General features: G+C 42.0%; 1 protein-coding gene and 1 long non-coding RNA gene across 3 annotated transcripts in view; one reads left to right on the forward strand and one right to left on the reverse strand.

The window, feature by feature from the left end:
• Positions 1 to 26,321, forward strand: part of Ttn (titin) — a 267,108-nt gene that overhangs the window by 208,307 nt on the left and 32,480 nt on the right. Inside the window, 17 exon segments of the mRNA XM_033756300.1 lie at positions 82 to 381; positions 469 to 771; positions 1,047 to 1,346; positions 2,108 to 2,395; positions 2,766 to 3,062; positions 3,154 to 3,456; positions 3,554 to 3,859; positions 4,851 to 5,138; positions 5,239 to 5,529; positions 5,615 to 5,902; positions 6,161 to 6,748; positions 6,839 to 6,943; positions 7,359 to 7,556; positions 7,651 to 7,947; positions 8,036 to 8,623; positions 8,713 to 9,015; positions 9,125 to 26,230. Coding sequence (XP_033612191.1) covers positions 82 to 381; positions 469 to 771; positions 1,047 to 1,346; positions 2,108 to 2,395; positions 2,766 to 3,062; positions 3,154 to 3,456; positions 3,554 to 3,859; positions 4,851 to 5,138; positions 5,239 to 5,529; positions 5,615 to 5,902; positions 6,161 to 6,748; positions 6,839 to 6,943; positions 7,359 to 7,556; positions 7,651 to 7,947; positions 8,036 to 8,623; positions 8,713 to 9,015; positions 9,125 to 26,230 — 22,149 coding nt within the window.
• Positions 282 to 26,000, reverse strand: LOC117283423. Of its 2 annotated transcripts, XR_004514395.1 has the most exons (8): positions 25,920 to 26,000; positions 14,092 to 14,241; positions 8,391 to 8,599; positions 6,903 to 6,998; positions 5,826 to 5,965; positions 3,160 to 3,318; positions 2,633 to 2,786; positions 282 to 474 (listed from the first exon to the last, which is right to left on the reverse strand). It is a non-coding gene; the product is annotated as an uncharacterized LOC117283423 (long non-coding RNA). The 2 variants fall into 2 exon arrangements; XR_004514396.1 differs by lacking the exons at positions 14,092 to 14,241; positions 25,920 to 26,000 and adding an exon at positions 8,694 to 8,859.

A 26,321-nucleotide genomic window follows, 5' to 3' on the forward strand; every position in this document is an offset into this window, starting at 1 on the left:
GGTCTTCAAAGAATGAAGATCACAAAACTGATCTCCTAACAAATCCATGTCCTTCTGTTTCTTCCCTCTTGGTTCCTGCAGATGCACCTGGGCCCCCTCAGCCTCCATTTGACATTGCTGACATCGACGCCGACGCTTGTTCCCTGTCGTGGCACATCCCACTGGAGGATGGAGGCAGCAACATCACTAATTACATAGTGGAGAAGTGTGACGTGAGCCGAGGGGACTGGGTCACAGCTCTAGCTTCGGTCACGAAAACTTCTTGCAGGGTTGGAAAGCTGATCCCAGGCCAGGAGTATATGTTCCGGGTCCGTGCTGAAAATCGATTTGGAATTTCAGAGCCTCTCACATCTCCAAAGATGCTTGCTAAGTTCCCATTTGGTATGTGTTTTTCAAGGAGAAAAGAAATGTTTTCTTTCCACTCTTACTGAAAGCGCAAATTGACATGTTCCTTATATTCATCTGTAGATGTGCCTAGTGAACCAAAGAATGCACGAGTCACTAAAGTCAACAAAGACTGCATATTTGTCGCATGGGACCGACCAGACAGTGATGGAGGGAGCCCTATTACTGGTTACTTGATTGAACGCAAAGAGAGAAACAGTTTACTCTGGGTGAAAGCTAATGACACTGCCGTCCGGTCAACTGAATATCCTTGCGCTGGCCTTGTTGAAGGTCTTGAGTATTCATTCAGAATCTATGCCCTAAACAAAGCTGGATCCAGCCCTCCCAGCAAACCAACAGAATATGTAACTGCAAGAATGCCAGTTGGTGAGTTTGTGGGGGGTTTGCTTTGTTTTTTCAATATTGTAGAGGCCATTTAAATCTTGGAGCCTCTAAAGATTACTATTTCCATTCAGGAATAGGTTCTATCTCTTACCATGAAAACATACTGCATGTGACTCTTGTAAGCACATAATAAATACTCAAAAATCAAAAGTGGATTCTTTTGAGCTTATTACTTAGGAACAGGGTAATAAGGTAAAGTATGGGGTTTAAACTTCTGTTAGCAATTTAAATGCTGAGAATATTTCTTCTAATTTCAGATCCTCCTGGGAAACCTGAAGTTACTGATATCACCAAGAATTCTGCATCCCTCATCTGGGCCCGGCCCAAGCATGATGGAGGAAGCAAAATTATTGGCTATTTTGTAGAAGCTTGCAAACTTCCCGGTGATAAGTGGGTACGGTGCAATACGACACCTCACCAGATTCCCCAGGAAGAGTACACGGCTACTGGCTTGGAAGAGAATGCTCAGTATCAATTTAGAGCAATTGCTAAGACTGCAGTAAACATCAGCCCCCCTTCTGAACCTTCTGACCCAGTGACCATCCTTGCTGAGAATGGTAGGATTCCACTGAGCATTACAGACAGAGATGTACAGCATTCATGTTAATTTCATCTAATAGAGCAACTAAACCTATCCCTATGCAAAAAGGGAAAATAAAGTGATAGATGCTGTGGATATGACACTAAAACTTTTATTGCAGAGACAACATGCTAAACTAAAAGCAAGACACAAAACTGAAGACTGTAATCTCAACACTACAGTCACAGAAATATGACAACCAAATGCATTTAAATGATAGTAATGATTTTTTAGAACTGTTGAAATTATATAAATTTACTTTTTTATGTCCTCAGCATTGTCAAACTTCTACATTAAACTTTGTTACTTTTTAAATGAATATATTACTTAAAGAAAAAAAAAACTATTCTTGGTGGTTACCTGGAGTTGGGGGATGGAAAAAGGAAGGGTGCCAAATGGCTCAAAGTTCCAGTTAGACAGGAAGAATAAATTTTAGTGATCAACTGAATAGCATGATGACCATAGTTAATAATGTTGCTAAAAGAGTAGATTTTAAGTGTTCTCACTACAAAAAAAAAAAAAAAAAATTCTGAGTAGGGGAGGGGATGGGTATGTTGATGTAATCATGCCATAATGTATACATATACCAAAATATCACCTTGAACTCCATAAATATATGTAATTATTTATCTAGTAAGGTAAAAATATCCTTGAAAGATATATAGCAAATGAATTACTATTATTAATAAGAATTATAGTTTTGCATATACTTAGTTCTTTTATCTTTTTTCTTTACAGTTCCTCCCAGGATAGATCTGAGTGTGGCTATGAAATCTTTGCTCACTGTGAAAGCTGGAACTAATGTTTGCTTGGATGCTACCGTTTTTGGTAAACCAATGCCAACTGTTTCTTGGAAAAAAGATGGCACACCAGTAAAACCAGCAGAGGGCATAAAGATGGCCATGCAGCGGAACCTGTGTACCTTGGAACTATTCAGCGTTAACCGAAAGGACTCAGGAGATTATACCATTACTGCTGAAAATTCAAGTGGTTCCAAATCAGCCACCATCAAGCTTAAAGTATTAGGTAACTAATGAATTTAATGAGAATCCCTTTTTTTTTAACCTTGGTTGATGGGAAGTAAATAAGATTTACAAAGTAATATGTGAGAAAAAAGATACTTATACTGATACCTATTTCCTAACCACCGAATTAATCTTATCTCAGAACAATAGTGCTTTAGAGCTAAAAGATTATATTAGAGATCATATACTATAGTTAGCTAATTTCACACATAAGGAAACTAAGATTCTGAAAACTTACAACTTCAAGCTCATACAGGAAGTTAATGATAACATAAAGCCTGCAGCCCAGGTGTCCAAACTTCTATTCTGTACTTATTCTCCATTCCAAGTATATTAGTGAAAGGCTTCAACTTTCCTCCTTAATTTTTCAGATAAGCCAGGTCCTCCTGCATCTGTTAAAATCAACAAAATGTATTCAGATCGTGCAATGCTTTCCTGGGAACCTCCTCTTGAAGATGGAGGTTCAGAAATCACCAACTATATTGTGGACAAACGTGAAACAAGCAGGCCCAACTGGGCTCAAGTCTCTTCTACGATACCCATCACCAGCTGTACCGTGGAGAAACTTATAGAGGGCCATGAGTATCAGTTCCGTATCTGTGCTGAAAATAAATATGGAGTGGGTGATCCAATCTTCACTGAACCCGCAATTGCTAAAAACCCATATGGTAGGAACATTTTCTTACTGTTTTTCCTCTGATTTTTTAATATTATCATTTAGCTTGGAAAGCTGACCTTTGAATCAATCCATCTCTGCAGACCCACCTGGACGCTGTGATCCTCCTGTTATTAGCAACATAACCAAAGATCACATGACTGTGAGCTGGAAACCCCCAGCAGATGATGGTGGCTCTCCCATCACTGGCTATTTACTTGAGAAGCGAGAAATGCAGGCAGTGAACTGGACTAAGGTCAACAGAAAACCTGTGATAGAAAGAACAATAAAAGCAACAGGTCTCCAAGAAGGTACTGAATATGAGTTCAGAGTCACAGCAATAAATAAAGCTGGACCAGGCAAACCCAGTGATGCATCCAAAGCTGTGTATGCTCAGGATCCTCTGTGTAAGTTTTCATCAAAGCATTCCATACTCTTACAATCAGAATTAAGCAACCAGAAATGAAGTTTTAATTCAAACTTTCTATTGTTCTTTATCCTCAGACCCTCCTGGCCCACCGGCTTTCCCTAAAGTATATGATACAACCCACAGCTCCGTGAGTCTATCTTGGGGCAAGCCAGCTTATGATGGTGGTAGCCCTATCATCGGTTATCTTGTTGAAGTAAAACGAGCTGACTCTGATCACTGGGTGAGGTGCAATTTACCAGAAAAGCTCCAGAAAACCCGCTTTGAAGTAACTGGCCTGATTGAAAACACAGAATATCAGTTCCGAGTATATGCTGTTAATAAGATAGGATACAGTGACCCCAGTGATGTGCCAGATAAACACTGCCCCAAGGACATCTTAAGTAAGTATTATTTAGCAATATATAGGATTGTATAACAGGGAGACAGAACTCCATTATGTAGATTTATTCACTTACAAGCTTTAGAGTTAGTAACTCCGGGCGTACATTTTAGGAGTGCTGGGTTGATATTTCATGCTAGGCCAAATGAAATGCAAGGTGATTTGTGATTTTGAAAAACGTTTCATATATACATGAAAATTTCATGTCTTCAAGAGAATATAGAATGTGAGAATTTTATTCTGAGAATAAAGACAGTTTTTAAATTCAAGAACTGTCTGTCTTCTAGTTACAATTTAACTCTTCCAGGCTACTGTCTCTAAGTACAGAGTTGCTAGCCTCTTCATTATAAATTCTCTTCCCTGACTTCTTCTATCCACTTACTCTTCATATCTATTCCCTCTACCTTAAAAAAAAAGTTACTAAGCCGGGTGTGGTAGTGCACACCTGTAATCCCAGCACTGGGAGGCTGAGGCAGGAGGATCGCTGTGAGTTCGAGACCAGCTGGGGCTACATAGTGAGTTCCAGGTCAGTCTCAAGTACATAGTGAGACCCTGTCTCTAAAAAAAAAGTTATTTGGCATTACATTTCAATGACTATGTACTTCTCCTTCTACAATGAAATAATAGAGAGAGCCAGAGTCCGGTGTATGGCAGAGTGCCTTCACAGAATGAAGAGAACAAGAATGAAGGAGAGTCAAGGACCAATCACCTTTCTTTTAATGTGCTTAAAGTTTGAGAGTATGTAGGATTTTTGAGTACAGAAAGTACAGATCGTCTAAGCAATATGTGGTTGAGCTTAAAGTATATTAGAAAGTGGAAAAATCAACAACTGGTAGTATTGAAATACTCTTGAGAATTATATTAAGGATGTTTTAGTGAATAAGAAATGAGTTTTAGAAAAGAAATGTATTTTTGGAGTAATAAGGCCAGTCTTAAGAACCACATCTGACTATTACATTTTTATTAACTTTCTTCAACCCCAAATTACACAGTTCCACCTGAGGGAGAGCTTGATGCTGAATTACGGAAAACACTCATATTACGTGCCGGAGTTACAATGAGACTCTATGTGCCAGTAAGAGGACGGCCACCTCCAAAGATTACTTGGTCCAAACCAAATGTCAATTTAAGAGAAAGGATTGGACTGGACATAAAGTCAACTGACTTTGACACTTTCTTGCGCTGTGAAAATGTGAACAAATATGATGCAGGAAAATATATCTTAACCCTGGAGAACAGCTGTGGCAAAAAGGAATATACCATTGTAGTGAAAGTGCTTGGTAAGTCTACTTGAACAAAAATCCTGTTGTTTGAAAGTATAGTTTATGTATATTTACATAAATGAAATTTTTTTCCACTTTCTATTTACTATTTATCCAGATACTCCTGGACCTCCTGTCAATGTGACTGTAAAGGAAGTATCCAAAGATTCAGCCTATGTCACCTGGGACCCCCCCATTATCGATGGTGGAAGCCCCATTATAAACTATGTGGTAGAAAAACGTGATGCAGAGAGGAAGTCCTGGTCTACAGTGACAACTGAGTGCTCAAAAACAAGTTTCAGAGTATCTAACTTGGAGGAGGGGAAATCCTACTTTTTCAGGGTATTTGCTGAAAATGAGTATGGCATTGGTGATCCTGGAGAAACGCGTGATGCCGTCAAAGCTTCTGGTGAGCAAACTGAACCCCTTCATGTGGAGTGACACCCTACGTTGGTTGTCTAGGGCTTGGACTTATCATGTCTCCTCTGCTGTAGAAACCCCTGGACCAGTTGTGGACCTGAAAGCACTGTCTGTAACTAAGTCATCTTGCACCATTGGCTGGAAAAAGCCACGCAGTGATGGTGGAAGTCGAATTACGGGATATGCAGTCGATTTCCTGACTGAAGATAATAAGTGGCAACGAGTTATGAAATCATTAAGCCTACAGTATACCGCAAAAGATCTGAGTGAAGGGAAGGAATATACCTTCAGAGTGTGCGCTGAGAACGACAATGGAGAAGGCACCCCAAGCGAAATCACAGTCATGGCAAAGGATGATGTCGGTAAGGCCCTCCCCAGACATCTTATTGTCTTCAAAGGTGCACTCTTGAGACCTACTCACTGAACTATCAAAAAAAAAAATCCATTAAAAGCTATAATGATTTGCAAGAGTCAATTGACTGGTCCTCATTTGCAGGGCTGGGAATATGACAGCTATCCAGCTCAATGAGAGAGTGCATTCCCAGCACGTGTGAGGCCTGGGCTTGATCTCCAGCACCTGCAGAAAAAAAACCTAATAATTTATGTCTGCTGTTTCACAGTGGCTCCTGATCTTGACCTAAAGGATCTACCTGATCTGTGCTATTTGGCTAGAGAAAACAGCAACTTCCGTCTTAAGATCCCCATAAAAGGCAAGCCAGCACCATCAGTATCCTGGAAGAAAGGAGAAGATCCTCTAGCAACTGACACAAGAGTCAGTGTTGAGTCAACTGCAGTGAACACAACTCTTGTAGTATATGATTGCCAAAAATCTGATGCTGGAAAATACACAATCACGCTTAAGAATGTTGCTGGCACCAAGGAAGGAACTCTCTCTATAAAAGTGGTTGGCAAGCCTGGCATCCCTACCGGACCAATCAAATTTGATGAAGTCACAGCAGAAGCCATGACCTTAAAGTGGGCTCCTCCAAAGGATGATGGAGGTTCTGAAATCACCAACTATATCCTGGAGAAGAGAGATTCTGTGAATAACAAGTGGGTGACATGTGCCTCCGCTGTCCAGAAAACCACCTTTAGAGTAACAAGACTTCATGAGGGAATGGAATATACCTTCAGAGTCAGTGCTGAAAATAAATATGGTGTAGGCGAAGGCCTGAAATCAGAGCCAATTGTTGCTAAACATCCATTTGGTAAGTGTCTCAAAAGAAGAAATATAAAATATAAAACATAGCTTTGTGGTGGTTCCTTATTATAAATTTGTGCTTCATGCTTTTTCCTAGATGTGCCCGATGCTCCTCCACCACCTAATATTGTAGATGTTAGGCATGATTCTGTATCTCTTACCTGGACCGACCCCAAGAAGACTGGTGGCTCTCCAATTACAGGTATTTAGTTTGTTCTTATCCTACAGCTTTATGTCAATGCTCCTTCCAATTATTTCTGTGAAAACAAAATAAATGTGTGCTCATTACTTATAATACTGCATATGCAATAATGTATTTTTCTTTCAGTGCATATGACTAATGTTTAATTACACTGAAAACCTCCTAATGTGACAGTTAATAAAGACTTTCATGGTGACAGTATCTATTTTTGTAAGCTAATGTGCAACTGAGGGGTTCTAATGATGGATATTCCAAGAGGGGCAAAAAAATGGCACTATGCCTCAGTAATAAAAGTGTAGAGTTAAGAATGACTATGCGTTCAGTATGTAAATAATTAATTTGAACATATGTATAGTAAAATAAATCTGTATTGTGCTTCCCTTCTGCATTGATTCATTCGTGGTTTTATTCATAGGATATCACATTGAGTTCAAGGAAAGAAACAGCCTTTTGTGGAAGAGAGCTAACAAGACTCCAATAAGGATGAAAGAATTTAAAGTGACAGGATTAACTGAAGGTCTTGAATATGAGTTCCGAGTCATGGCAATCAATTTAGCAGGAGTGGGCAAGCCAAGCCTGCCATCAGAGCCAGTTGTGGCTCTTGATCCAATTGGTAAGTCATTAATTATATGAAAAAAAACCCAAGGGCTTTTCTACATGAAGCAAACATCAGCATTTGTTTGACTGGACTTATTTTTATGTTTTAGATCCTCCTGGCAAACCTGAGGTTATTAATGTAACAAGAAATTCAGTGACTCTCATATGGACTGAACCCAAATATGATGGTGGTCACAAGTTAACTGGATACATAGTGGAGAAGCGGGACCTACCTTCTAAGTCTTGGATGAAAGCCAACCATGTAAATGTCCCTGACTGTGCTTTTACAGTAACTGACCTTGTTGAGGGTGGAAAATATGAATTCAGAATTAGGGCAAAGAATACAGCAGGTGCCATCAGTGCTCCATCAGAAAGTACAGGAACCATCATTTGCAAGGATGAATATGGTAGGTCAATTTTATTTTTACTGTATTAAAAAATAGTAAAATTAAACCTCCTTCCTTTTCTGATTAAAATGTATTTTTTTCTTTGCAGAGGCACCAACCATTGTCCTTGACCCCACAATAAAAGATGGGCTAACAGTTAAAGCTGGGGAAACTATTGTTTTGAGTGCCATTAGCATTCTTGGCAAACCTCTTCCAAAGTCAAGTTGGTCCAGAGCAGGGAAAGATATCAGACCATCAGATATCTCTCAGATAACTTCAACCCCAACATCTTCCACACTTGCAGTCAAGTATTCTAGTAGAAAAGATGCTGGTGAATATACAATCACTGCTACCAATCCTTTTGGAACAAAGGAGGAACATGTGAAGGTAACAGTCCTTGATGTACCTGGTCCCCCAGGTCCTATTGAAATCAGTAATGTTTCTGCTGAAAAAGCAACACTTACATGGACACCTCCCTTGGAAGATGGTGGATCACCAATTAAATCCTATGTTCTTGAAAAGAGAGAAACCAGCAGACTTTTGTGGACAGTGGTTGCTGAAGATATTCAGTCTTGCAGGCATGTGGTAACCAAGCTTATCCAGGGAAATGAGTACATCTTCCGTGTCTCCGCTGTAAATCATTATGGCAAAGGAGAACCTGTACAGTCTGAACCTGTCAAAATGGTAGACAGATTTGGTACGTAGAGCATGCAAGGGAACTGACAGAAACATTTACAGCAGAGTTCAGAAAATCATGGATTACTTACAAATTTGCTTCTTTTCTAGGTCCTCCTGGCCCTCCTGGAAAACCAGAGATATCGAACGTCACTAAGAATACTGCCACAGTCAGTTGGAAAAGACCAACTGATGATGGTGGCAGTGAAATTACAGGATATCATATAGAAAGGAGAGAAAAGAAAGGCTTGCGATGGGTGAGAGCAACAAAGACACCCGTTTCAGACCTCAGATGCAAAGTAACAGGACTGCAAGAAGGAAACACCTATGAATTCCGTGTCAGTGCTGAAAACAGAGCAGGAATTGGCCCACCTAGTGATGCTTCAAATCCTGTTTTAATGAAAGATGCTGCATGTTAGTATTCATCCTTTCCAGCACTGCTCATTTGGGAGTTCCAGTATTACAGATAAGTTATCCAAAAGCCAACTCTTAATATATATATATTTTTTTTTATCTTTTTCAGATCCTCCAGGACCACCTTCAAATGCACATGTCACTGACACTACCAAGAAATCTGCTTCTTTAGCATGGGGCAAGCCTCACTATGATGGTGGACTTGAAATCACAGGCTATGTGGTAGAGCATCAAAAAGTAGGAGATGAAGCCTGGATAAAAGATACAACAGGAACTGCCCTCAGAATCACTCAGTTTGTTGTCCCTGATCTTCAGACTAAAGAAAAATACAACTTCAGAATCAGCGCTATCAATGATGCAGGTGTTGGGGAGCCAGCAGTGATTCCAAATGTTGAAATTGTAGAGCGGGAAATGGCTCCTGACTTTGAACTGGATGCTGAGCTTCAAAGAACGCTTGTGGTTAGAGCAGGACTCAGTATTAGAATTTTTGTGCCCATTAAAGGTCGTCCTGCTCCTGAAGTGACATGGACCAAAGATGGTGTGAACTTGAAAAACCGAGCCAATATTGAAAATACAGAATCATTTACTCTCCTGATTATCCCAGAATGTAACAGATATGACACTGGCAAATTTGTGATGACCATCGAAAACCCAGCTGGAAAGAAAAGTGGCTTCGTTAATGTCAGAGTCTTAGATACACCAGGCCCTGTCCTTAACTTAAAGCCAACAGACATCACCAAGGACAGTGTCACCCTGCACTGGGACCTGCCTCTGATCGATGGGGGCTCACGTATTACAAACTATATCGTTGAGAAACGTGAAGCAACTCGGAAATCTTATTCCACGGTCACCACTAAATGCCATAAATGCACATATAAAGTCACTGGCTTGTCGGAAGGATGTGAATACTTCTTCAGAGTAATGGCAGAAAATGAATATGGGATTGGTGAGCCAGCAGAAACCACAGAACCTGTAAAGGCCTCTGAAGCACCATCACCCCCAGACAGCCTTAACATCATGGACATAACTAGGAGCACAGTCAGCTTGGCATGGCCCAAACCCAGACACGATGGTGGCAGTAAGATCACCGGCTATGTAATTGAAGCCCAAAGAAAAGGCTCTGACCAGTGGACCCACATCACAACCGTAAAAGGATTAGAATGTGTTGTGAAGAATCTAACGGAAGGGGAGGAATATACCTTCCAAGTGATGGCAGTGAACAGTGCAGGAAGAAGCGCCCCTAGAGAAAGCAGACCTGTCATTGTGAAGGAGCAGACAATGCTTCCAGAGCTAGACCTCCGTGGCATCTATCAGAAATTGATCATTGCCAGAGCTGGTGAAAACATCAAAGTTGAAATTCCAGTGCTTGGTCGACCAAAGCCCACAGTTACTTGGAAAAAAGGAGACCAAGTTCTTAAACAGACACAGAGAGTCAATGTTGAGAATACAGCAACATCAACCATCCTAAATATCAATGAGTGTGTCAGAAGTGATAGTGGGCCCTATCCATTAACGGCAAGGAACATTGTAGGAGAGGTTGGCGATGTCATCACCGTTCAAATTCATGATATCCCAGGGCCACCTACTGGACCAATCAAATTTGATGAAGTTTCATCTGACTTTGTAACCTTCTCTTGGGACCCACCTGAGAATGATGGAGGTGTACCAATAAGCAACTATGTAGTGGAAATGCGACAGACTGATAGTACTACATGGGTAGAGTTAGCAACCACTGTTATACGTACTACTTACAAAGCCACTCGCCTTACTACTGGAGCGGAATATCAATTCCGTGTAAAAGCTCAAAACAGGTATGGAGTTGGACCAGGCATCACATCAGCATCTGTAGTTGCCAGCTATCCATTTAAGGTGCCTGGACCTCCCGGTACCCCTCAGGTAACTGCAGTTACCAAAGACTCAATGACAATCAGCTGGCATGAGCCACTTTCCGATGGTGGAAGCCCCATTTTAGGGTATCACATTGAAAGAAAAGAAAGAAATGCTATTCAATGGCAAACTGTGAGCAAAGCATTAGTACCAGGCAATATTTTCAAATCCAGTGGACTTACAGATGGCATTGCTTATGAATTCCGAGTAATTGCAGAAAATAAGGCAGGCAAAAGCAAGCCAAGCAAGCCATCTGAACCAGTGTTTGCTTTGGATCCCATCGACCCACCTGGGAAACCAATACCTCTAAATATTACTAGACACACAGTGGCACTTAAATGGGCTAAGCCTGAATATACTGGAGGCTTTAAAATTACTAGTTACATAGTTGAGAAGAGAGACCTTCCAAATGGACGGTGGCTGAAGGCCAACTTCAGCAACATTTTGGAGAATGAATTTACAGTCAGTGGCCTAACAGAAGATGCTGCATATGAATTCCGTGTAATTGCCAAAAATGCTGCTGGTGCTGTCAGTCCACCATCGGAGCCATCAGATGCTATCACGTGCAGGGATGACATTGAAGCACCAAGGATAATGGTGGATGTTAAATTTAAGGACACAGTTGTATTAAAGGCAGGCGAAGCATTCAAGCTAGAAGCTGACGTTTCTGGTCGCCCACCTCCAACAATGGAATGGACCAAGGATGGAAAAGAGCTTGAAGGCACAGTAAAATTAGAAATAAAAATTGCAGATTTCTCCACTAATCTGATAAACAAGGATTCCTCAAGAAAGGATAGTGGTGCCTATATCCTCACAGCAACTAATCCTGGTGGCTTTGCCAAGCATATTTTCAATGTCAGAGTTCTTGATAGACCGGGCCCACCTGAAGGACCTTTAGCTGTATCTGATGTGACAGCAGAAAAATGTGTGTTGTCATGGTTGCCTCCGCTGGATGATGGAGGTGCCAAAATTGAACATTATGTAGTACAGAAACGTGAAACCAGCAGATTGGCATGGACAAATGTTGCCTCTGAAGTCCAAGTAACAAAACTGAAGGTCACTAAACTTTTGAAAGGCAATGAATACATATTCCGAGTCATGGCTGTAAATAAATATGGAGTTGGAGAGCCATTGGAATCAGAGCCCGTGCTTGCCGTGGATCCTTATGGACCTCCTGATCCACCCAAAAACCCTGAAGTTACAGCTATCACTAAAGATTCCATGATTGTCTGCTGGGGACATCCTGACTCTGATGGTGGAAGAGAAATCACAAATTACATTGTTGAGCGGCGTGATAAAGCTGGGCAACGCTGGGTGAAATGCAACAAAAAAACCCTTACTGATTTAAGATATAAAGTGTCCGGACTGACAGAAGGGCATGAATATGAGTTCAGGATTATGGCAGAAAATGCTGCTGGGATTAGCGCACCAAGTTCTACAAGTCCTTTTTATAAAGCTTGTGACGCTGTGTTTAAACCTGGCCCACCAGGTAATCCACGTGTTCTTGATACAAGCAGATCATCCATTTCAATTGCATGGAATAAACCTATCTATGATGGTGGTTCAGAAATCACTGGGTACATGGTTGAGATTGCCCTGCCGGAAGAAGATGAATGGCAGATTGTCACCCCACCAGCTGGGCTCAAGGCAACTTCTTATACCATCACCGGTCTCATAGAGAACCAGGAATATAAAATCCGCATCTATGCCATGAATTCTGAAGGACTTGGGGAACCTGCCCTTGTCCCTGGAACTCCAAAGGCTGAAGACAGAATGCTGCCTCCAGAGATTGAACTGGACGCTGACCTGCGCAAAGTTGTTACTATAAGAGCCTGCTGCACCCTAAGACTTTTTGTTCCAATCAAAGGAAGGCCTGCACCTGAGGTGAAGTGGGCCCGAGAACATGGAGAGTCTTTGGATAAAGCTAGCATTGAATCCACAAGCTCTTACACCCTGCTCATTGTTGGAAATGTAAACAGATTTGACAGTGGCAAATACATACTGACTGTAGAGAACAGCTCGGGCAGTAAGTCTGCATTTGTCAATGTTAGAGTATTAGATACGCCAGGCCCTCCCCAGGATCTGAAGGTGAAAGAGGTCACAAAGACATCTGTCACACTGACATGGGAGCCTCCACTTCTTGATGGAGGATCCAAAATAAAGAACTATATTGTTGAAAAGCGGGAATCAACGAGAAAAGCATATTCAACTGTTGCAACAAACTGCCACAAAACTTCCTGGAAGGTAGACCAGCTTCAAGAAGGCTGTAGTTACTATTTCAGGGTTCTTGCTGAAAATGAATATGGCATTGGGCTGCCTGCTGAAACCGCAGAGTCTGTAAAGGCATCAGAACGGCCTCTTCCTCCAGGAAAAATCACTTTGGTGGACGTCACAAGAAATAGTGTGTCACTCTCTTGGGAGAAACCAGAGCATGATGGAGGCAGCCGCATTTTAGGCTACATTGTAGAGATGCAGAGCAAAGGCAGTGACAAATGGGCCACGTGTGCCACAGTTAAAGTCACGGAAGCCACTATAACTGGACTGATCCAGGGTGAAGAATATTCTTTCCGTGTTTCAGCTCAAAATGAAAAGGGCATCAGTGATCCCAGACAACTGAGTGTGCCAGTAATTGCTAAAGATCTTGTCATTCCACCAGCCTTCAAACTCCTGTTCAATACCTTCACTGTGCTAGCAGGTGAAGACCTTAAAGTTGATGTTCCATTCATTGGACGCCCTACACCAGCTGTAACCTGGCATAAAGATGATGTACCACTGAAGCAGACAACTAGAGTAAATGCAGAAAGCACAGAAAATAATTCACTACTGACAATAAAGGAAGCCTGCCGAGAAGATGTTGGGCGTTACGTAGTTAAACTGACTAATTCAGCTGGTGAGGCTACTGAAACTCTTAATATTATTGTTCTTGACAAACCAGGGCCTCCAACTGGACCAGTTAAAATGGATGAAGTGACAGCTGACAGCATTACTCTTTCCTGGGAGCCACCAAAGTATGATGGTGGAAGTTCTATCAATAACTACATCGTAGAGAAACGGGACACCTCCACAACCACTTGGCAAATTGTGTCAGCTACAGTTGCAAGGACAACAATAAAGGCCTGCAGATTAAAGACCGGATGTGAATATCAGTTTAGAATTGCTGCTGAAAACAGATACGGAAAGAGTACCTACCTCAATTCAGAGCCCATTGTTGCCCAGTATCCATTCAAGGTTCCTGGTCCACCTGGCACACCGTTCGTCACATTCTCCTCTAAGGACAGCATGGAAGTACAATGGCATGAGCCAGTCAGTGATGGAGGAAGCAGAGTCATTGGCTATCATCTAGAACGCAAGGAAAGAAATAGCATCCTCTGGGTCAAATTGAATAAAACACCCATTCCTCAAACCAAGTTTAAGACAACTGGCCTCGAGGAGGGCATTGAGTATGAATTTAGAGTCTCTGCAGAAAACATTGTGGGCATCGGCAAGCCGAGTAAACCATCAGAATGCTATGTAGCTCGTGACCCATGTGATCCGCCAGGACGACCAGAGGCAATCATTGTCACAAGGAATTCTGTGACTCTTCAGTGGAAGAAACCTACCTATGATGGTGGAAGCAAGATCACCGGTTACATAGTTGAGAAGAAAGAATTACCTGAGGGCCGCTGGATGAAAGCCAGTTTTACAAATATCATTGACACCCAGTTTGAAGTAACTGGCCTAATTGAAGATCATAGATATGAGTTCCGAGTTATAGCTCGAAATGCAGCAGGAGTGTTTAGTGAGCCTTCAGAAAGCACGGGAGCAATAACAGCAAGAGACGAGGTAGAGCCACCAAGAATAAGTATGGACCCCAAGTACAAAGACACAGTTGTGATTCATGCTGGTGAGTCATTCAAGATTGATGCAGATATACATGGCAAACCAATACCAACCACTCAGTGGATAAAAGGTGACCAGGAGCTTTCAAGCACAGCTCGATTAGAGATAAAGAGCACTGACTTTGCCACCAGTCTTAGTGTAAAGGATGCAGTACGTGTTGACAGTGGAAATTATATTCTGAAGGCCAAAAATGTTGCGGGAGAGAAATCAGTTACTGTGAATGTGAAAGTTCTTGATAGACCAGGGCCACCGGAAGGACCTGTTGTTATATCAGGAGTTACAGCAGAAAAATGCACACTAGCCTGGAAACCCCCACTTCAAGATGGTGGGAGTGATATCATAAATTATATCGTGGAAAGGCGAGAAACCAGCCGTCTAGTCTGGACTGTGGTTGATGCCAATGTGCAAACTCTCAGCTGCAAGGTTACTAAGCTTCTTGAAGGCAATGAATATATTTTCCGTATAATGGCTGTAAACAAATATGGTGTTGGTGAACCACTTGAATCTGAGCCATTAATTGCCAAGAATCCATTTGTAGTCCCGGATGCACCAAAAGCTCCAGAAATCACAACAGTGACCAAGGACTCAATGATCGTTGTATGGGAAAGACCAGCATCTGATGGTGGTAGTGAGATTCTTGGATATGTTCTTGAAAAACGGGACAAAGAAGGCATTCGCTGGACGAGATGCCACAAGCGTCTGATTGGGGAGTTGCGCTTGAGAGTAACTGGGCTCATAGAGAATCACGATTATGAATTCAGAGTCTCAGCTGAGAATGCCGCTGGACTTAGTGAGCCAAGCCCTCCTTCCGCACACCAAAAAGCTTGTGATCCTATTTACAAACCAGGTCCTCCAAACAACCCCAAAGTCATGGATATCACCAGATCTTCAGTTTTCCTTTCCTGGAGCAAACCAATATATGATGGTGGCTGTGAAATCCAAGGGTACATTGTTGAAAAATGTGATGTGAGTGTTGGTGAATGGACAATGTGCACTCCACCACATGGAATCATTAAAACAAATATAGAAGTAGAGAAGCTGATGGAAAAGCATGAATACAACTTCCGAATTTGTGCCATTAATAAAGCTGGAGTTGGTGAACATGCTGACGTCCCTGGACCTGTACTAGTTGAAGAAAAATTGGAAGCACCAGACATAGATCTTGACCTAGAACTAAGGAAAGTTATAAATATAAGGGCAGGTGGCTCCTTAAGGCTTTTTGTTCCTATAAAAGGTCGTCCTACCCCAGAAGTTAAATGGGGGAAGATGGATGGTGAAATCCGAGATGCAGCTATAATTGATGTCACTAGCAGTTTTACTTCTCTGGTTCTTGAAAATGTCAATCGATATGATAGTGGAAAATATACTCTCACGTTAGAGAACAGCAGTGGAACAAAGTCTGCCTTTGTTACTGTGAGAGTCCTGGATACACCAAGTCCACCTATCAACTTGAAAGTCACAGAAATCACCAAAGACTCAGTATCAATTACATGGGAACCTCCTTTGATAGATGGGGGATCTAAAATCAAAAATTACATTGTTGAGAAACGCGAAGCCACAAGAAAATCATATGCTGCTGTTGTAACCAATTGCCATAAGAATTCTTGGAAAATCGATCAACTCCAAGAAGGTTGCAGTTATTACTTTAGAGTCACAGCTGAGAATGAGTATGGTATCGGCCTTCCTGCCCGCACTGCTGATCCAATTAAGGTTGCAGAAGTCCCACAACCTCCAGGAAAAATAACTGTGGATGATGTGACCAGAAACAGTGTCTCTCTGAGTTGGACAAAGCCTGAACATGATGGTGGCAGTAAAATCATTCAGTATATTGTGGAAATGCAAGCTAAACACAGTGAGAAGTGGTCAGAATGTGCTCGGGTAAAGTCCCTTGAGGCAGTAATAACCAACCTAACTCAGGGAGAGGAATATCTTTTTAGAGTCGTTGCTGTAAATGAAAAGGGAAGAAGTGATCCTAGGTCCCTCGCAGTACCCATCATTGCCAAAGATCTGGTTATAGAGCCCGATGTAAGACCTGCATTCAGCAGTTACAGTGTACAGGTTGGCCAAGATTTGAAAATAGAGGTACCAATTTCTGGACGTCCTAAACCAACTATTACCTGGACTAAAGATGATCTTCCTCTGAAGCAGACCACAAGAATCAATGTTACCGACTCACTTGACCTCACCACACTCACTATCAAAGAAACTCATAAAGATGACAGTGGACACTATGGAATCACAGTTGCCAATGTTGTTGGTCAGAAAACAGCATCCATTGAAATTATAACTCTAGATAAACCTGATCCTCCAAAAGGACCTGTTAAATTTGATGAGGTCAGTGCTGAGAGTATTACATTATCTTGGCAGCCTCCATTATACACAGGGGGCTGCCAGATTACTAACTACATTGTTCAGAAAAGAGACACAACCACCACAGTATGGGATATTGTTTCTGCTACTGTTGCTAGAACTACACTCAAAGTAACCAAACTGAAAACTGGTACCGAATACCAATTCAGAATATTTGCTGAAAACAGATACGGACAAAGCTTTGCCTTGGAGTCAGAACCAGTTGTAGCTCAATATCCCTACAAAGAACCAGGTCCTCCAGGTACACCATCTGCCATAGCCATCGCCAAAGACTCTATGGTCATACAGTGGCATGAACCAATCAATAATGGTGGAAGCCCTATCATAGGCTACCACCTCGAAAGAAAGGAGAGAAATAGTATTTTGTGGACAAAAGTCAACAAGACTATTATTCATGACACCCAGTTCAAAGTGCTAAACCTTGAAGAAGGCATTGAATATGAATTCAGAGTTTGTGCTGAAAATATTGTTGGTGTAGGCAAACCAAGCAAGAGTTCCGAATGCTATGTGGCCCGAGATCCCTGTGACCCACCAGGAACCCCAGAAGCAATAATAGTTAAAAGAAATGAAATCACTTTACAGTGGACCAAGCCTGTGTATGATGGTGGGAGTATGATTACAGGCTACATTGTAGAGAAACGCGATTTACCTGAAGGTCGCTGGATGAAAGCTAGTTTCACAAATGTCATCGAAACTCAGTTTACTGTGTCAGGTCTCACTGAAGATCAAAGATACGAGTTCAGAGTCATTGCAAAGAATGCAGCCGGTGCAGTAAGTAAACCCTCTGACAGTACTGGGCCAATAACCGCCAAGGATGAGGTTGAACTCCCAAGAATTTCAATGGATCCAAAATTCAGAGACACAATAGTGGTAAATGCTGGAGAAACATTCAGGCTTGAGGCTGACGTCCATGGAAAGCCTCTACCTACCATTGAGTGGTTACGAGGTGATAAAGAAGTTGAAGAATCTGCCAGATGTGAAATAAAGAACACAGATTTCAAGGCCTTACTTATCATAAAGGATGCCATTAGAATTGATGGTGGACAGTATATCTTAAGAGCCTCCAATGTGGCAGGTTCTAAGTCCTTCCCAGTAAATGTAAAAGTATTAGATAGACCGGGACCACCAGAAGGGCCAGTTCAGGTTACTGGAGTTACGGCTGAAAAATGCACGTTAGCATGGGCCCCACCACTTCAGGATGGTGGCAGTGACATTTCTCACTATGTTGTTGAAAAGCGAGAAACCAGTAGACTTGCATGGACTATAGTTGCTTCAGAAGTTGTGACTAATTCTCTGAAAATTACCAAACTCCTAGAAGGAAATGAATATATTTTCCGTATAATGGCTGTCAATAAATATGGTGTTGGAGAGCCTTTGGAATCTGCACCAGTACTAATGAAAAATCCATTTGTGCTTCCTGGACCACCAAAAAGCCTGGAAATCACAAACATTGCCAAAGATTCTATGACTGTCTGTTGGAACCGTCCAGATAGTGATGGTGGAAGTGAAATTATTGGTTACATTGTAGAGAAAAGAGACAGAAGTGGCATTCGGTGGATAAAATGTAATAAACGCCGCATTACAGATTTGCGACTGAGAGTAACAGGATTAACAGAAGACCATGAGTATGAATTCAGAGTCTCTGCTGAAAATGCTGCTGGAGTTGGAGAACCAAGTCCAGCTACAGTTTATTATAAGGCTTGTGATCCTGTGTTCAAACCTGGCCCACCCACCAATGCACACATTGTGGACACCACTAAAAGTTCAGTTACACTTGCCTGGGGTAAACCCATCTATGATGGTGGCAGTGAGGTCCTGGGATATGTCATAGAAATCTGTAAAGCAGATGAAGAAGAATGGAAAATAGTTACTCCACAGACTGGCCTGAGAGTCACTCGATTTGAAATCTTAAAACTCATTGAACACCAAGAATATAAAATACGAGTCTGTGCCCTCAACAAAGTTGGTTTAGGTGAGGCTGCATCAGTTCCTGGTACTGTGAAGCCAGAAGATAAACTTGAAGCTCCTGAACTTGACCTTGACTCTGAGTTAAGGAAAGGAATCGTTGTAAGAGCTGGTGGGTCTGCCAGAATTCATATTCCCTTCAAAGGTCGCCCAACCCCTGAGATCACTTGGTCTCGAGAGGAAGGTGAATTCACAGATAAGGTCCAAATTGAAAAGGGAGTAAACTATACCCAACTATCAATAGATAACTGTGATAGAAATGATGCTGGGAAATACATTCTCAAGTTGGAAAACAGCAGTGGATCTAAGTCTGCTTTTGTAACTGTGAAGGTTCTTGATACCCCAGGGCCACCGCAGAATTTGGCAGTCAAAGAAATCAGAAAAGATTCTGTTCTTCTAGTATGGGAACCACCCATCATTGATGGAGGGGCAAAGGTTAAGAATTATGTTATTGATAAACGTGAGTCAACCAGAAAAGCATATGCTAATGTGAGCAGTAAATGCAACAAAACAAGCTTTAAAGTTGAAAACCTAACAGAAGGAGCCATTTATTACTTTAGAGTCATGGCTGAGAACGAATTTGGAGTTGGTGTTCCAGTGGAAACCACAGATGCCGTAAAAGCTTCTGAACCTCCTTCCCCACCAGGAAAGGTCACACTCACCGATGTGTCCCAGACCAGTGCATCCCTTATGTGGGAGAAGCCTGAACATGATGGTGGAAGCAGAATCCTGGGCTATGTTGTTGAAATGCAGCCCAAAGGAACCGAGAAATGGAGTGTTGTGGCTGAATCCAAAGTCTGTAATGCTGTTGTTACTGGCTTGAGTTCTGGACAAGAATATCAGTTCCGTGTCAAGGCTTATAATGAGAAAGGAAAAAGCGATCCAAGAGTGCTTGGTGTTCCTGTCATAGCCAAGGACTTGACTATACAGCCTACATTTAAATTACCGTTTAACACATATAGTGTCCAAGCTGGAGAAGACCTTAAAATAGAAATTCCTGTCATTGGCCGACCAAGACCTAAAATTTCTTGGGTCAAAGATGGTGAGCCTCTTAAACAGACCACGAGAGTAAATGTTGAAGAAACAGCGACCTCAACTATTTTAAATATTAAAGAAAGTAGCAAAGATGACTTTGGAAAATACACCATAACAGCAACAAATAGTGCAGGCACAGCAACAGAAAATCTCAGCATTATTATTTTAGAAAAGCCTGGACCTCCAGTTGGACCAGTAAAGTTTGATGAAGTTAGTGCAGACTTTGTGGTCGTATCTTGGGAACCTCCAGCCTATACTGGCGGCTGCCAAATAAGTAACTACATTGTAGAGAAGCGAGATACAACCACCACCACTTGGCAAATAGTATCAGCAACAGTTGCAAGAACAACAATTAAAATAATCAAACTGAAAACAGGCAGTGAGTACCAGTTTAGAATTTTTGCTGAAAACAGGTATGGAAAAAGTACCTCTCTGGACTCTAAACCAATTATTGTACAATATCCATTTAAAGAACCTGGACCACCTGGAACTCCATTTGTGACATCAGTCTCAAAAGATCAAATGCTTGTCGAATGGCACGAGCCAGTTAATGATGGAGGCAGCAAAGTTATTGGCTACCATCTTGAACAGAAGGAAAAGAACAGCATTTTATGGGTCAAGTTAAATAAGACCCCCATTCAAGACACCAAATTCAAAACAACTGGGCTTGATGAAGGCCTTGAATATGAGTTCAAAGTTTCTGCTGAAAATATTGTTGGTATTGGCAAGCCTAGCAAAGTATCAGAATGTTTTGTTGCTCGTGATCCCTGTGACCCACCTGGTCGTCCTGAAGCCATTGTTATTACAAGAAACAGTGTCACACTAAAATGGAAGAAACCTGCCTATGATGGTGGTAGCAAAATAACAGGTTATATTGTAGAAAAGAAAGACCTACCTGATGGTCGCTGGATGAAAGCCAGCTTTACCAATGTATTAGAAACTGAATTTACAGTGAGTGGACTTGTAGAAGACCAAAGATATGAATTTAGAGTAATTGCAAGAAATGCAGCCGGCAACTTGAGTGAACCGTCTGAAAGTAGTGGTGCCATTACTGCAAGGGATGAAATTGATGCACCAAATGCCTCATTGGATCCAAAATATAGAGATGTTATTATTGTTCATGCAGGAGAGACTTTTGTTCTTGAAGCTGACATTCGTGGCAAACCTATACCTGATATCGTTTGGTCAAAAGATGGAAAAGAACTTGAAGAAACAGCTGCTAGGATGGAAATTAAATCTACTATTCAGAAAACAACTCTTGTTGTCAAAGACTGTATACGGACCGATGGAGGGCAGTATATTCTGAAACTGAGCAATGTTGGTGGTACAAAGGCTATACCAATCACTGTAAAGGTGCTTGACAGACCAGGGCCTCCTGGAGGGCCTCTGAAAGTTTCTGGAGTTACTGCAGAAAAATGTTATCTGGCATGGAACCCACCTCTGCAAGATGGTGGTGCTAATATTTCACATTACATCATTGAAAAGAGAGAGACAAGCAGACTCTCCTGGACTCAGGTTTCAACTGAGGTGCAGGCCCTTAACTACAAAGTCACCAAACTTCTCCCTGGTAATGAGTACATTTTCCGTGTCATGGCTGTGAATGAATATGGAATTGGAGAGCCCCTGGAATCTGAGCCTGTTATAGCTTGTAATCCTTATAAGCTACCAGGTCCCCCTTCAACACCTGAAGCCTCAGCAATCACCAAAGATTCTATGGTAGTAACATGGGCACGCCCAGTAGATGATGGAGGTGCTGAAATTGAGGGCTACATTCTTGAAAAACGAGATAAAGAGGGTGTTCGATGGACAAAGTGCAACAAGAAAACACTAACAGATCTGCGATTTAGGGTAACTGGACTTACTGAAGGCCATTCCTATGAATTCAGAGTTGCTGCTGAGAATGCAGCTGGTGTGGGTGAACCTAGTGAGCCATCTGTTTTGTACCGTGCATGTGATGCCTTGTATCCACCAGGTCCTCCAAGCAATCCAAAAGTGACAGACACTTCCAGATCTTCTGTCTCCCTGGCATGGAATAAGCCAATTTACGATGGCGGTGCACCTATTAAAGGCTATGTTATTGAGGTCAAAGAAGCCACAGCTGATGAATGGACAACTTGCACTCCACCAACAGGATTACAAGGAAAGCAGTTCACAGTGACCAAGCTTAAAGAAAATACTGAATATAACTTCCGTATCTGTGCCCTCAATTCTGAAGGTGTAGGTGAACCTGCAACTATACCTGGTTCTGTGGTTGCTAAAGAGAGGACAGAGCCACCAGAAATAGAACTTGACGCTGACCTCAGAAAGGTGGTCATTCTTCGTGCCAGTGCCACTTTACGCTTATTTGTCACTATCAAAGGTCGACCAGAACCTGAAGTTAAATGGGAAAAGGCTGAAGGAGTTCTCACTGAGAGGGCCCAGGTTGAGGTGACCAGCTCATATACCATGTTGGTGATTGATAATGTTACCAGATTTGACAGTGGTCGGTATAACCTGACTCTTGAAAATAACAGTGGCTCCAAAACAGCTTTTGTTAATGTCAGAGTTCTTGATTCACCAAGTGCCCCTGTAAATCTGACCGTAAGAGAAGTGAAGAAAGACTCAGTGACACTGTCCTGGGAACCACCACTTATTGACGGTGGAGCCAAGATTACAAACTACATTGTTGAAAAGCGAGAAACTACAAGGAAAGCCTATGCTACTATTACAAACAACTGCACCAAGAATACATTTAAAATTGAAAATCTACAAGAAGGCTGTTCTTACTACTTCCGAGTCTTGGCTGCCAATGAATATGGGATTGGTTTGCCAGGTGAAACAACTGAACCTGTTAAAGTGTCAGAACCACCCCTGCCACCAGGAAGAGTAACTCTTGTGGATGTGACACGCGATACAGCTACAATTAAGTGGGAGAAACCAGAAAGTGATGGTGGCAGCAAAATTACTGGTTACGTGGTCGAAATGCAGACTAAAGGCAGTGAAAAATGGAGCACTTGCACACAAGTTAAGACTCTAGAAGCAACTATATCCGGCCTAACTGCTGGAGAAGAATATATCTTCAGGGTAGCTGCAGTTAATGAAAAAGGAAGAAGTGATCCAAGACAACTTGGAGTGCCAGTAATTGCAAAGGATATAGAAATAAAGCCTTCAGTTGAGCTTCCTTTCCATACTTTCAATGTAAAGGCTAAAGACCAACTCAAGATTGATGTACCATTCAAGGGAAGACCTCAAGCTACTATAAGCTGGAAAAAAGATGGTCAGATTCTCAGAGAGACAACTAGAATCAATGTTTCTTCTTCAAAGACTGTCACAACACTATGTATTAAAGAAGCTTCAAGGGAAGATGTTGGAACTTATGAATTGTGTGTTTCAAACAGCGCTGGATCTCTAACAGTTCCTATTACTATAATTGTCCTTGATAAACCGGGACCACCAGGGCCTATACATATTGATGAGGTTAGTTGTGACAATGTAACCATTTCTTGGACTGCTCCAGAATATGATGGTGGCTGCCAAATTAGCAATTACATTGTTGAAAAGAGAGAAACCACTTCTACCACATGGCAAGTAGTTTCACAAGCAGTTGCAAGAACATCCATTAAAATAGTTCGTTTGACAACAGGAAGTGAGTACCAGTTCCGTGTGTGTGCAGAAAACCGGTATGGAAAGAGCTCCTACAGCGAATCTTCACCCGTTGTTGCAGAATATCCGTTCACCCCTCCAGGTCCTCCCGGTACTCCTAAAGTTGTACATGCCACAAAATCTACCATGCTTGTGAGCTGGCAAGTGCCAGTTAATGACGGAGGAAGTCAAGTTATTGGCTATCACCTTGAGTATAAAGAAAGAAGCAGCATTCTTTGGTCAAAAGCAAATAAAATCCCCATTGCAGATACTCAAATGAAAGTCTCTGGTCTTGATGAAGGACTGATGTATGAGTATCGCGTATATGCTGAGAATATTGCTGGAATTGGTAAATGCAGTAAAGCATGTGAACCGGTTCCTGCAAGAGATCCCTGTGACCCTCCTGGACAACCTGAAGTCACAAATATCACAAGAAAGTCAGTCTCACTCAAATGGTCTAAACCACATTATGACGGTGGAGCTAAGATCACAGGCTACATTATTGAACGTCGGGAACTACCAGATGGCAGGTGGCTGAAGTGCAACTACACTAATGTACAGGAAACATACTTCGAAGTAACTGAACTTACTGAAGATCAGCGTTACGAATTCCGGGTTTTCGCAAGAAATGCCGCTGACTCAATTAGTGAACCATCTGAGTCCACTGGACCAATTACAGTCAAAGATGATGTTGAGGCTCCAAGAATTATGATGGATGTCAAGTTCCGAGATGTTATCGTCGTCAAAGCTGGAGAAGTCCTTAAGATAAATGCAGACATTGCAGGGCGACCTCTGCCAGTAATTTCCTGGGCCAAGGATGGTGTTGAAATTGAAGAAAGAGCGAGAACAGAAATTGTCTCAACAGATTGTACAACCTTGTTAACAATTAAAGATTGTATAAGGCGAGACACTGGGCAATACATACTAATGTTGAAGAATGTTGCAGGAACTCGCTCTGTGGCAGTTAATTGCAAGGTACTTGACAGGCCTGGCCCACCAGCAGGACCACTGGAAATCAGTGGCCTGACTGCTGAGAAATGCTCTCTTTCCTGGGGACGTCCTCAAGAAGATGGTGGTGCAGATATTGACTATTACATTGTAGAAAAGCGTGAAACAAGCCGCCTTGCCTGGACAATATGTGAAGCAGAGCTGAGGACCACATCGTGTAAAGTGACCAAGTTACTCAAAGGCAATGAATACATCTTTAGAGTAACTGGGGTTAACAAATACGGTACTGGTGAGACCCTAGAGAGTGTAGCTGTGAAGGCCCTAGACCCCTTTACAGTTCCAAGCCCGCCCACATCTGTGGAAGTTACATCGGTGACCAAAGATTCCATGACGCTTTGCTGGTCAAGACCAGAGAGTGATGGTGGCAGTGATATCTCTGGATACATAATTGAAAGGCGAGAGAAAAATGGCCTACGATGGGTACGTGTAAACAAAAAACCAGTTTACGATCTGAGAGTGAAATCAACAGGACTTCGGGAAGGATGTGAATATGAATATCAGGTTTATGCAGAAAATGCTGCTGGTCTAAGTCTTCCAAGTGAAACCACTCCCTTAGTTCGGGCAGAAGATCCAGTGTTCTTACCATCTCCTCCATCCAAACCCAGGATTGTGGACTCTGGCAAGAGCACTATAACTATTGGCTGGGTTAAGCCCTTGTTTGATGGGGGGGCCCCAATAACCGGATACACTGTTGAATACAAAAAGTCTGATGAAACTGATTGGACAACTGCCATTCAGAGTTTCAGAGGCACAGAATACACAATGAGTGGACTAACAACAGGAGCTGAATATGTTTTCAGAATAAGATCTGTCAACAAGGTTGGTGCTAGTGACCCCAGTGACAGTTCCGAACCTCAGATAGCAAAAGAAAGAGAAGAAGAACCTGTTTTTGATATTGACAGCGAAATGAGGAAGACTTTGATTGTCAAGGCTGGTGCCTCATTTACCATGACTGTGCCTTTCCGAGGAAGACCAGTACCGAGTGTGTCATGGAGTAAGCCAGACACTGACCTCCGCACCAGAGCATATATTGATTCTATAGATTCTCGTACATCACTTACTATTGAAAATGCCAACAGAAATGATTCTGGAAAGTACACATTAACAATTCAGAATGTGTTGAATGCTGCTTCACTGACCTTTGTTGTCAAAGTTTTAGATTCTCCAGGTCCTCCTGCCAATGTTACGGTGCACGAGGTAACCAAAGAGAGTGCGGTATTATCCTGGGATGTTCCTGAAAACGATGGAGGAGCACCAGTGAAGAAGTACCACATAGAAAAACGTGAGGCCAGCAAGAAAGCATGGGTCTCTGTCACCAACAACTGTAACCGCCTTTCCTACAAAGTTACCAACTTACAAGAAGGTGCTACTTACTACTTCAGAGTCTCTGGAGAAAACGAGTTTGGCGTTGGTGTACCAGCTGAAACAAAAGAAGGAGTCAAAATAACAGGTACCTTTTAAGAACAAGGGAAAACAACATATCTGTATTAATTTTGCTAGAATGCCGTGATTCATTCTAGATCATCATTGTTTATTCTTAA

This window comes from Fukomys damarensis, unplaced genomic scaffold (assembly GCF_012274545.1).
Source record: "Fukomys damarensis isolate Sample0158 unplaced genomic scaffold, DMR_v1.0_HiC HiC_scaffold_26, whole genome shotgun sequence".
Lineage (NCBI taxonomy): Eukaryota > Metazoa > Chordata > Mammalia > Rodentia > Bathyergidae > Fukomys > Fukomys damarensis.